Source organism: Triturus cristatus, chromosome 4_1, assembly GCF_964204655.1.
Source record: "Triturus cristatus chromosome 4_1, aTriCri1.1, whole genome shotgun sequence".
Classification (NCBI taxonomy): Eukaryota; Metazoa; Chordata; class Amphibia; order Caudata; family Salamandridae; genus Triturus; species Triturus cristatus.
The window spans coordinates 304992960-305005197 of NC_140585.1; the positions used below are offsets into that span (position 1 = coordinate 304992960).

The 12238-nt window shown below is 40.4% G+C and overlaps 1 protein-coding gene across 7 annotated transcripts in view; it reads right to left on the reverse strand.

The window, feature by feature from the left end:
• IL17RA (interleukin 17 receptor A) overlaps window positions 1-12238 on the reverse strand; it is a 214092-nt gene that overhangs the window by 21271 nt on the left and 180583 nt on the right. For 4 of the 7 annotated variants that reach the window (XM_085652192.1, XM_085652193.1, XM_085652191.1 and 1 more), the window contains 3 exons: window positions 7158-7235; window positions 3621-3717; window positions 2942-3037 (listed from right to left, as the gene is read on the reverse strand). In XM_085652192.1, coding sequence (XP_085508318.1) covers window positions 2942-3037; window positions 3621-3717; window positions 7158-7235 — 271 coding nt within the window. Of the gene's footprint in view, window positions 1-2923; window positions 3038-3620; window positions 3718-7157; window positions 7236-12238 lie in introns of all 7 variants that reach the window. The other 3 variants (XM_085652194.1, XM_085652195.1, XM_085652190.1) reach the window with 1 other exon arrangement.

The window sequence follows — 12238 nt, forward strand, 5'->3', positions numbered from 1 at the left end:
TATTTAATAGTCAGTTTCATTTTCCGTTCCAAGGAGTGCCCGGTGAATATTAGTGTTTTCTACTTTGATGGTTTCTAGTGTCTGTTTCAGATTACACAATACCCCTGCTGTCTCTGTCCTGTTTCTTCGTTCCTCTCTCTTCTACCATCTTCAGTCCCTGTGCTCGGGTCCCCTATTCCTGCTTCCAGGTCCACATCTCCGTTTGCTCAGATATCCTTTTTCCAGCTATCCATCCCTTGCTTCATAAGAGTTTCCATGTATTCGAGTAGTGCACAGAGTTTCATTGTACTTTGATATATATGAGAGTGCAACCAGCTCATTAAAAGTTCCTAATGGACCAAACAGGCTTTTTGGCAATCTTTGCCAGAGAGACCGCCACAGCTCTCTTTTCACACAATAAACCAAAGCAACTATTTGCTTACTAGTAGCGTAGGTTGTGCCCTTGCTCTCAGTGCATCCATCTATTGTTAGTTACAGTGGCGGCCGGTAAGTTTTAGAAGGAGAGGGCGGACAGGACACACTCATGCACACGCACACATACACATAACACTTAAAGCAATGTATTCACACACACGCACGCACACACACAAACACATTCATTCACAACACTTCACCAAACATTCATACATACAGGCATGCATGCACCAAACTAACTAAAACAAACTCTTACCTGCAGCCAGCTCTGCCTCGGAGGTTCCAGAAGGCTTGAGGCTGCTGCCTTCCCTCATTGGCTGACCTAAAGTCAGCCAATGAGGGAAGGCAGCAGTCCCAACGTCATCACAGAGTGGGATGTGGTCAGTGAGACTGTTGACCCCACCCCAATTTGTGATGAAGTGTCACTAATTGACACTCGACCCTGGGTGCTTCAGGGCTTAAAAATGAAGCGCCCACGTGCGAGGCAATCAGCGACGCCACCCCTCTTCACTGAGGGGAGGGCCTCAGGGACCTTCGCTAAACTGAGGACATCACACCCACAGGAGCTGTGACTTCCTCAGCCTAGCAAAGTTCAGCTCAGGGAGCCCGGATCCTGCACTAAATGCGCATGTCTGGCTTCTCGCTGGTTGAACAGAAAGTGAACAGTGTCTGTCAGGCTGACGTTTGTGCAGCCTGACAGATACTGTTGATAAGGGGCGAAAGGTGGAGGGCGTGGCCCCTCAGCCCCAATGGACCGGCCGCTCCTGGTTAGTTATAGAGCAAAGTAGGCAGAAGTAGTAGACTACTGTACATCTATGAGGGAAGGGGATGGGAGGCTACTGGTGATTATGCAGATCAGCTTATGTTGCTGCAATGTGGCATCAGTAATGACAGAATAGACAATTTATGCATCAAATGGTGAGCAACCCATAAAGAGGATCTAAATATTTTTTTAAACCTTTTACGTGAGCCTGCAGTTTTTTTCCAAAGTTAGTACACCAGGGTACCAGCAATAATGTTTGCGGATGATACCCTGCTGCTCTCCAAATCTCCTATGGGCATACAAAGGGTCCTCGATGGATTGGTCGACTTTTGTAAGTCTCATGGTTTGGAGATCAATACCACAAAAACTAAATATATGATCTTCAACCCGCCCGCCTCAACCCGATTGAACCCGCGGATAGGGACTTCCAGCCTTGAGAGGGTATATACATTTGAATACCTGGGGGTCATTTTTAATCAATCTATGAAGTGGGACTCTCATCAGACAAAAGTACTTCTGAAGTTGACACAGATGACAGGCGCCATCTCCAGGATGATGAGTGGGCTGAATTACAAACCACTAGGTCCACGTCTCCATATTTATAAAACTCAGGCTAGGGCGGCTGGGTTATATGGGGGCGAAATCTGGGGACATACATCAAATCAGAAATTACAGACCATTGAGAACAACTTCTTGAGGCAGTTGACAGCTCTTCCGACTAGCACACCACTACTACCTCTAAGATTAGATATGGGTCTAAGACCCATTGCGGTCGAACTTGGCCTTAAACCATTAATTCTTTGGCGCAAATTATGGTGTACCCCAGAGCTCGAGAATTACAGAACGGAGTTGCAAGAGATCTTGCGTCTTGTAAGAACAGACCGAGTACCATGGCTACTGTACGTCAAACACTCTTGCGAGTCAATAGGTAGACCCGATCTGTGGTCCGATCCTGCCAATGCATGTTGTAGGTCCTCTCGTAAAACCATCTCATTGGCCTACTATGAGCACAATTTACGCATTTTATCTATGAAGGCTAGGCCTGGGTCTTTAACGGAGCAATTCCTGGGATTTAAAGACATGTACAATCGAGAAGTAGTCCTAGATGCCATTGAACCAATGCTAACTAGGAAACTCAATTTGCAATGGCGCTATGGCACTTTGCCTCTAGGAGCTTACACTGCCAGATGGTCACATTCACAGTTAGTAACACATTTTCCAGCATGTGGCCATCCTTCTGAGTCTGACTTGCACATAATATTCTTTTGTCGAGCATACGATAGATCAAGAAAATACTGGCTCCTTCCACTTTTAAAAAATCTGGGTTTTAAGCACTACATTCCAGCTTATAGAATTTTAAAAACTGACTTATCAGCACCTACAGTGTTTGCAGTTGCGAAATTCCTAACAGCTATGTGGATTAGTCGTAATCGCTGTATAAAATCAAACACCGAGCTTGAATAGGTTCCCTACTGCTAAATAGTAACTCTTAACCGCTGTATTTTAAAATGCTGTGAGCATTGTGTTTCTTATTGTATTTCTGTACTGTTTTATTCTTTTATGGCCCTAGTGGCCGAAATAAAGTTGATAATGATGATGAATGAGTACATTTTACTGGATATATGCAAGAAACTGAACTCTGGAATGTAAAAATCCTACCTGAGTGAACTAGATACAATAGAAGGTGAGTGTCATCCATATTCGGTTAAAAGTAAGTCATGCTCCGATATTATTTGTTCCCCCAACGATCATTGCGATTCTTACCTGGCATCACCATCAAGAAGATTATCCCAGCTGTACCCAAGCACACCAGCAGGGCACAAGAAGCCATGATGTACCAGTGATCTCGTCCAGAGAGACCTTCGAAGCAAAGAGATGTGTAACAGTCAAGTTAGTGCTAGGTGGAGTGGGCCCTACCCAGCCTCGCCATGCAGTGCCTGCAATGGATAGGCATAGCTAAGCCTTCAAGAAAACGCATCTTTGCTCTGCAGCTGTACCATGATGAAGCAATGCCTTCCCAGCAGGTCATTAATGCTTGGATTGAAATGTCCTTATTTGGCTTTATTAGAATGAGCCCCCTTCTACTGCCAGCCCAGAATAGTCGGCTTGCCAGTGCTGATATAGGCACAGAATGCAATCTCTTTGGCAATATCAGTTCTAAATTAATTGCACTGAATCCTGGTTTACAAGGTGGTTACAGCACTGGGCAGCTACACGCGCAGTTGCTTTGATGTGTTGGGTTGTACGGCCAGGCAATTTATGTACGCTATCACCTAATACCCCTCCCACCATCAGTTTGGGCATGAAATTAAATCAATTCATCATCCTCCTCTGCCCCACACTCTCAAGGAGCTTAGAAAGTCACATCTGCCCCATTAGGAAGCAAGCCATTTGAATGAACACCACTGTGGAGTGTAGGCTCGGCATTGGAACGACAGCTCACCTGGAGAGATTGTTGGTTGAGGCGGAAATGTGGGGCAGGGAACTTGAGTCACAGTTCTTGGGCAATCACTGCCACAACCAGGAAAGGAACCCCAAATCTGTTAGTGAAAACGAACAAAAGCGGCATCAAAGTCAGGGTGGCTACACAATGGGAAGAGGGAGGGGCCAACATCAACCACCTAGGTAAAAGATATTCAGTTCAACAAAACCATCTAATCTACAGATAGGGGTATTAGGATAAAATATCGAGTTTTTAATATCAAGAGACAGCAATACCTGAAAACAAAAATCGGGATACAAAAATATTGTGATGAAGAAATACCGTTGTCAGAAATATTGTTTTTTTTAGGTAAATAATATATATATTTTTTTAATGTTGTTTTCAATAATATAGTTGTTTAGAATATTGTTTTTTGATTATTGAATGTGTCTTAGTGCATATTTTAATTGTATGTGTTATTATTGCTTGTATACTTATTACGTTTTTTAAAGATAGGCTATAATATCAAGTGATTTCGATTTTTTTAATTTAATTGCAAATAGTAATTTATAGCGTTGCAGTGGATTGTTGGGTTTGTAAGGGGATAGGGTGGGACGTTAAGTAATTATTTTTAAGTAAGTAGGTCATTGATAATAATTTTGTAGATCATGTCATATTGTTTTATTTTAGTTTTATTTTAGGAGAGGGTTGCTAGGTTTATAGGGGTAAAGGGTGGGAATTTAATAAAGTAATAATTAAATATAATTTGATAATATGTAGTAATAATGTTATTGATTAATAATAATTATGTATATTGTATAATACATATATATTTTAGTGATATTTTAGGTGTGGGCTGCTGGATTTGTAGGGGTATAGGCTGGGAAATTTGCTAAGTATTAATTAACAATTACTAATTATTAATTATTTAATCGATTATTAACTATATAAACTATGTTATACTTATTTGCTTTAGGGGATAGGATGGGAAGTTACATCATTATTTTCAAATTGACTTATTTATTAATTATGTAAATTGTTAAATTGTGTTTTATTTTTTAATATATATATTTTATGCAAATTAATATTGTTTATATTAAGAGTTTGAATTTTTTTTAAAACTAATTTATTAAGGTTATTCAAATATGTAATGTGTTTGAAGTGAAGTACTTTCCCAACTGTAGCACAGACTGGAGTGGGAATAGTAAATCTGCCACCCCCTGAAGTCCAACGCTTTCGCTACTGTTGCACAGACTTGAGTGGGAATAGTAAATGTAACCCTTCTGAAGTCCAACACTTTCCCTACTGTAGCACAAGCTGGAGTGGGAATAGTAATTTTTATTCCTCTGAAGTCTAACTCTTTATCTACTGTTAAATAGACTGGAGTGGGAATAGTAAATTGAACCCCTCCGAAGTCTAACGCTTTCCCACCTGTAGCACAGAAGAGAGAAGGAATAGTAAATCTTATCCCTCCGAAGTCCAACACTTTCCCTACTGCTGTATAGACTTGAGTGGGAATAGTTAATTTAATCTTTCCGAAGTCCAGCACTTTCCCTACTGTTGTACAGACTGGAGTGAGAATAGTACATTGAATCCTTCCAAAGTACAATGCTTTCCTTACTCTTCATAATATTTTTGGGAAAACTTGTTTTTGGAGGGTTTTGATTTTGAAATATTTAATTTATTGTCTAAATTAAATAATATATTTTTGTTATTGAATTGTTTATATTTATATGGTTTTAGTGTGTATTTATTATATATATGTGTGTTTTATTTTCCCAGTAATACATTTTAAAGAATGAAAAAACTGTATATGATGTAAAAATAAATAATTGTATTAATGTTACAAATATATATATATATTAAAATACAAACACATGTTTGTGAGTTTATATAAATATATATAGTATTAAATATTAGAATATATTTAATGTACATTATATTAAATGTATATATTAAAATATGTTTACATTTACTACTTTAAACTATTCATATTACAGTATCAATATTTTTGTATACTTTTTGATGATTTTAGTGTCAACAATAATTATTCCCGATATTTTTGTACTACCATTATAAGCATGAGGACACAATATTTTGATAAACGATATTAACATAATATTTGTGTCAAACAATATTATTTATCTCGATATTGTGTCAGTCATCCACAGGTAGGACAGCAGGGGGCATCTGGCCACCTACTCACAGGGATTACTCCAAGGACGACTGTCCAAAGTAGGTTCAGGAGAGCTAGATCTATGCCAGATTTCCAGCATATCAATACAATACATTTTCATGCAATCAATAATTCTAAAGAGAACCTATTTACTTAGTCATAGACTACAGTAATTCACACAGGGAATGGTTTTGACGTTTGTGCCATCTATTCCCTCCAAAAATTAAAAACAGAATGAAAAAGACACCTGCTGAAACTTGAAAGGCGATAATAATCACTCTGATATCAATAGGAACGTAGATAACTCTTCTTTTAGTTAGATATACTGCACTGCCCTACATACAAGCTTTTGTCTGAATCATTTTCCTACAGTTGCCCAATGAAATCAAACAAATGTTTATTTCTATAAATAAGGTAAGCATCCTCCTTTACTTATAACAAGAGAAAAAAGTTTTGCTCTACCTGTCTAGATAATAATGAATAGATTAAATCTTTCTGATATACAACCCTCAAAGTCACTCAGGCTGGACCATCCGAGAGAGAGCACATCAAGTGTATAATTGAAGATTATAATGTTTATTAGTAATTCTGTTGATGCATATAAAGGAAACACAATATCCAAAAACAGTTCAATGTGGTATTTGAAAAGATATTTACAAAATCTAAAGCTGTCCCCATCAGGAGAATCAAAGGGGTATAAAAATAATCATATCACATTCATACTAACCAAGCAAAACATTCAACCTTACACAACCAATAATTAAACTACACCTTCATTTTCACCACATTTAAAATATACACACAGAAATACTCTCCACAAATAGTTGGTATACACTGTTGGGGTGATGGAAACAACAAAACAGTACAGTAGGACACGCCTTTACTTACACATCACCGTCAATGCTATGTAAAATGTTTATTTTCTAATGATGGGGAAAATAGAAAAGGTTGGAGTAGAGGATGCAAGAGCAGGGAAGCGCCCCCAGATGTTAATATAACTCAAAACTGGAAGTCCAGGGATGAGGAGTGAAAACGGTGTATGCCTGGCTGGTGATGAAACTGTTCAGGGAACGAGTAATATGAACAGAAAATAATTCCTGTCTACATTCACTGACTAAAGTTGACTAGGTTCTGTAGGTCCAGGAGGAGGGCGAGAAGAAGGTCTTACCGACATTTGAACATCAGGCCAACTTTAAGTGTTAAGCAAATATAATACTAAAACAATATTAGGGAACTAAGTGGCCACAATGAGGTCAAATGTGGTTACATACACTGTGACAAATGGTTTAGGAGCACTGGAGTCAAAAAGGTGCATTATCAAAAACTCTAAAGCACATTCTTCGCATATTAATGCCCTTCCCATTCGAAACCACATAGCTTACCTCGACTGTATACCGGCAACATGTTGTTCTGGCATCGTCCATGACAATGGAGACGTTCACACGTTGGTGAGGTCCAACCTGCCAGATGATGACAATAATGAATGTATAGTAGCTGGTTTCTTCTTGGAGGCATAACACTGCACCCACAAAATGAATCAAAATACAGCCAGGAAAGCCTGAATCTGGCAGATTTGTTTGTCACTGGTGTTCCCTCAAACTATTAGCATACAATAACCTTTCATGCCCTTCAGTTTCCATTTGATCAGGAGGTGTGTCATAGGTGGACTTCAGCATATTTGAGAGAACTGGGCAGTGTACCACTTGTGCCTTTCCCCAGTAGGATAAGCACTTGTTTGTCCACAAAAATCATTTCAGTGCCATAGGAACCCCACATGGAGAGTCTTCTCTAGCTGTAATAAGAAAAGGCCCGGTTCTGAAGGTAGAACAGAGAAATTGGAAGGTTTGCCTTCACACGGATATGCCAAGGTGAAGTAGGGTCTGACAAAAGTGTTCCTTGTAATACCTGGGTATAGTAACCGCTGTTCTTAGTTCGCCCAGGCTACTGCATCCTAAAGGGCCTTCCTCTTTAATATCAAACTCCGTGGCAATTAATAACCACTGCAGAAGTTTTACTTTAACCTCTACCATCCAGTGCCTAATTTGTAAAAAAAAAAATAAGTGTAAGGGTCCTGGCCAGGAGGGCACTGAGCTTGCACCACCCTTTGGCTGCTTAGCCCGCCACAGACCCAATAACATTTATACTGTGCAGTGGACGTCTTGGATGCCGCCATCTCGACTATGGATAGATCCCATGCCCCATATATCATGGTGTTTGCCTTTATGGGTTAGCCTATCACTGCATCTTGGAGAATCCCAAATACCCTTCAACTTGACTTACTTAGGTGTGGAGATACTTAGAAATAGTAATAGTAGGCTGCATAAACACTATTTCTAGGTGGTTCCCACAGACGTATATACTGTGGTGTTGTTTTCCCAGGTTAAAATATCACAGTCAGCAATGAAGGAAGGACACCACCCACACCACGCGATGATTCTTTTCTCAGCCTCATTAATAATTACAATATCATTCACGGTCTATTCTTCTCACATCCTGCTAGTAATTTCAGCATGTTTACCAGCAACACTACACTCACTGCAACATGACCAGATAAAGTGGTAAGGATCTCACACATCCCACTAGCACTTCCCACACAACAGATTTCCAACCAACTCTCCCAGGGGTGGGTCCTTCACCAGAGCGGAGGAGCGTCGCCCCACTGCTTTCTCACAGTGCGAGAAGCAGAAACATAAAATGATAATAACTTTCAGTTATTACCATTTTATGTTTGGTTCTGGTTGGGCGGGACTGCTCTGCGAACAGGGCAGGGGAGGGGTAGAATGACAACTCCTGAGTGTGCAAAGACTGTTTGGTTGGCTCTCTGTGGCTGCCCAAACCAGTCATGCGCACTCTGCCCTTCTCCATGCAGGTTGCAATGCAGCCTGCATGGAGATCATGGGCTTCCCATAAGCCCCTGGATGGACGGCGTCCCAACGTTAAGGTAAGTTTAATTAAAAATATGTATATATATATATTGTTAAATTACCCCCCTCATCTGCTACCCTCCTGTGAACCCCCTTGCCCCTTCCACCCGCGAGCCATACCGGCCATGGCTGAACTCTCCAACCAAACAGGTCAGGCTTTGTAGGGGTACACTGGAATGGAATTGTGGAAGGAACCAAATGTGGACCTTTCATCCTTATTAACCCAAATGAGCACTGCAGAAGCAAACCTGATTTGAAATAGCACCACCCTCATATACTCCAGGGACCTCAGCAATTGATCCAACATATTATGGTCAATCAATAACCATTTCCCTACTGGATGTTTCACATTAAACGTCAACAATTTATAAAAGATTGGAATCACATATCCATTAATCAACCAACAAAACAATGGGAAATTTAATAAATTCATGAATAAATGTTCTTTTGAGATGCACACAACATATGAATGATTTATTCTACAGTAAATCAACTGATTTATGCCCACAGTCCCCTACTGATAGAAAATAATGCATGCAATGCTACTCTTTAATAATTTACACATAACAATTCATCCTACATTGCAAAGCAATTGTTTGTTCATTACAAAATATAAAAAACAAGCTTTTTCTTCTATCCAGCAAGAAGGGGGGGGATCAAGATAAGTACATGTAACAAAATAACAGAGTATGGTGCTGGATATAATTAGCAACATAGACTATGTATAATTACAATTAGAGAGTCTTTGTCAAGGGTAAGGCAAGTTACATCTTCAGAGACTATTATCCAAACAGAGTTCCTAAATCTTGTCAAATATACGAGGGCCACTGCCCCTTCACAAACCCTGTTTTGTAAGCCATATACCTGCCACTCCCACTGTGGTATGTCCCAGTTCTGGGGTATTAAGTGTTCCCCCTTTTGCAGGCAATGTCTTGTTTGGCTGTCTTAAGGCAAGTCTAGGACAACATAAGAAAACCTTGGTGTGTCCAGATGATTATGCATACCCAGTACAGGGAACACTGGTTAAAGAGATAACCACACTGGATTTTGGCAATATTTTGTATCTTACTTCGTTCCAGAAAGAACAAATCCCTCGATATTCCCACCTGGTGTGAAGGAATGTGCTGTCTTAGACCCATGGTATGCAGTCTGGACTTGGCATAACGTCCTATGAAGAATGCTGAATTGTATGAACCAGAGACTGTCTTGAAAGGTCACCTCTCTCAGGCACAAGAGCCTCCACCCAATTGATGTCTATTACGCGACCCAAATCACCCTCCCACTTTTCCCATATTTGCTCTAAGCAATCCAGTGCATTATTCGTCAACCTCTTGTAGACCAACTTTGTCCCTATAGTAAAGGTGGTCATCACTCAAGCCTCCACCTGTTAGAACTCAATAATGTCCTTCCAGAAAATGTTATAGAGGGCCAGTATGTGCCAGATCTGGTCATAACGATACATTTAGTTATCATGAAGATCAATTTCAGGTCGAAGTTGGTGGAGCGTTCTTGCAGCATCACACACACTGATATACCTAACTTGAGCGAAGCCAATGACATCCCTCATCTTGAAATCCTGCAGAGGGGGATATCCAGGATGCCTTTGCATCTCATAAGAGTGCACACTTTTATCCCCTGGAAGTACACCTTACTTCCCCAATATAGGATGTTCTGCACAAAATACAGTAGCTTGATGAGTAAAATCATGTTGCAATAGAAAGCCTGCTCAAGCATGGAAAGGAGTAGCTGAGAATCCTCAAATTAGTAACCGTCACTTGCAGATTATACACAAGTACAAACTGTACTAGTGTTCTTATCATCACATAGTGAAAGACTGTGTCCTCACCACTTGGTTCTAATCTGAAACCTCATACCAGTAGGTCATCTCTGACGCATCAGGCCAAAGGATTGAGGGATAATGTGAAAAGAAGCCAGCTTGACCTGTTCTCTTCCCCAGCTTACATTTCTGAGACACAGTCACTGACCCTAACCAATGAAATACGTTCCAAACATAGGAATGCCACTCAAGCTCTAAATTCTTGTTCATGCCAATTGTTTCAAAATAAGAAGGAAAAAAGCACCACTCCCGGGAATCAAATACATTTTCTGCTTCCAAAGACAGGATGGCCAAGGATCCATTACATGGCTCGCAAATGCCACACAAGTATACATTCTATGCAAATGAAATCTGATAGATCTTCGGGGCATGAACACTGACTCATCATGATTAATGGGAGTGAAGATCACTGGAAGAAACTGCATATTAGTCAAACATTTTTAACATACACAGCAGAAATTCCAGGATTTGGAGAGCACTCATTTGCTGGCTTCCTCTCTTTGTGAATGAGGGTTAAATGCAATAGCTCACACCATTGGGCAATTTCTCCTCCTTCCTTTTGCGTTGCTATACACGTTCTTCAAAATTGTCCTGACCTGATCAGGATGTCTCTTAACAGTTCAACTGGGAAGCCATCTGGTCCATACACTTTCCTTACTGACTTTTCTTACTGACTGAACTAATTGCTCATGTTGTTAATCATAAGAACTCCTTCTATGTCCCTATCCACCTCCATTAGACAAGGAATCTGCAGAGAAGTTTCATCAAGGAGGCATCATCCTTACCAAGCTTAAACTTAACAATAGGAGGAGCATGAAAGCAATACGCTCAGTTTATCAAACACTTTACTCTGCGGTTTAGATGGTTCACACTTGTAAAGAACTGTGGTCCTCTGCTCCCCCTTCCCAGGTACCTGTAGCTGCCACATAAAAGCCCTGTGGTTCTACTTACTTACTGGACAATTCTAATGATCCAAACAGTCTAAGTAGTGTGGCCACCCTATGTGACCCACATCTGAACTGAGTGAGAGGCAGCTGTTTATACCTTGTACAGCCAACAAACTGACATTTCCTGACCCATTAAGTGGTGTTCCATTCAATGTATTATTTTTTTTGTAATCATTTTATTTAGTTTTGTTTTAGTTTGTACAATATACACGGCCTAGACAAGCTATACATGTAGAAACTTTACCAAGACATAACCCATGACAGGAGGGTAAAAGGTAAACATCCACATAAGTAGCACCAATGAAACCTGTAGGTTTCAGGTAACTCCATGGCTCATAGAAAAAATGATAAGATAAGCCATCAAGTGAATCAATGATTACAAGTCTGTGCATAAAGATGCTAAACTGTGACAAACCGGATGGATGTGTGTGTGTGGGTGGGGGGGGGATGGCAATGAGGGAGGGAAAAGCACCGTGGTAGGTTGGATAGGAACAAAGAATCTGAGGGTGTTGGATAAAGGAGATGGTCCGAAGAGTAATACGGCAAGGATAAAAATAGTAAGTATGTCAAGCTGTCCAGTGAAGAAGGCATAAGGCCCTGATATAAAGTAGAGGAGAAGGGTGTAAGTGGCTCTTTGGGAGACTTAAAAAGAGTCCGCCCATAGCCAAGTCATGGCATGTAAATGAGTGTCCCTGGCTGGACTCTTGCGTCACAGGCATTATGATGTGAGGAGGGAAGGGGGGAGAGGGGAACAT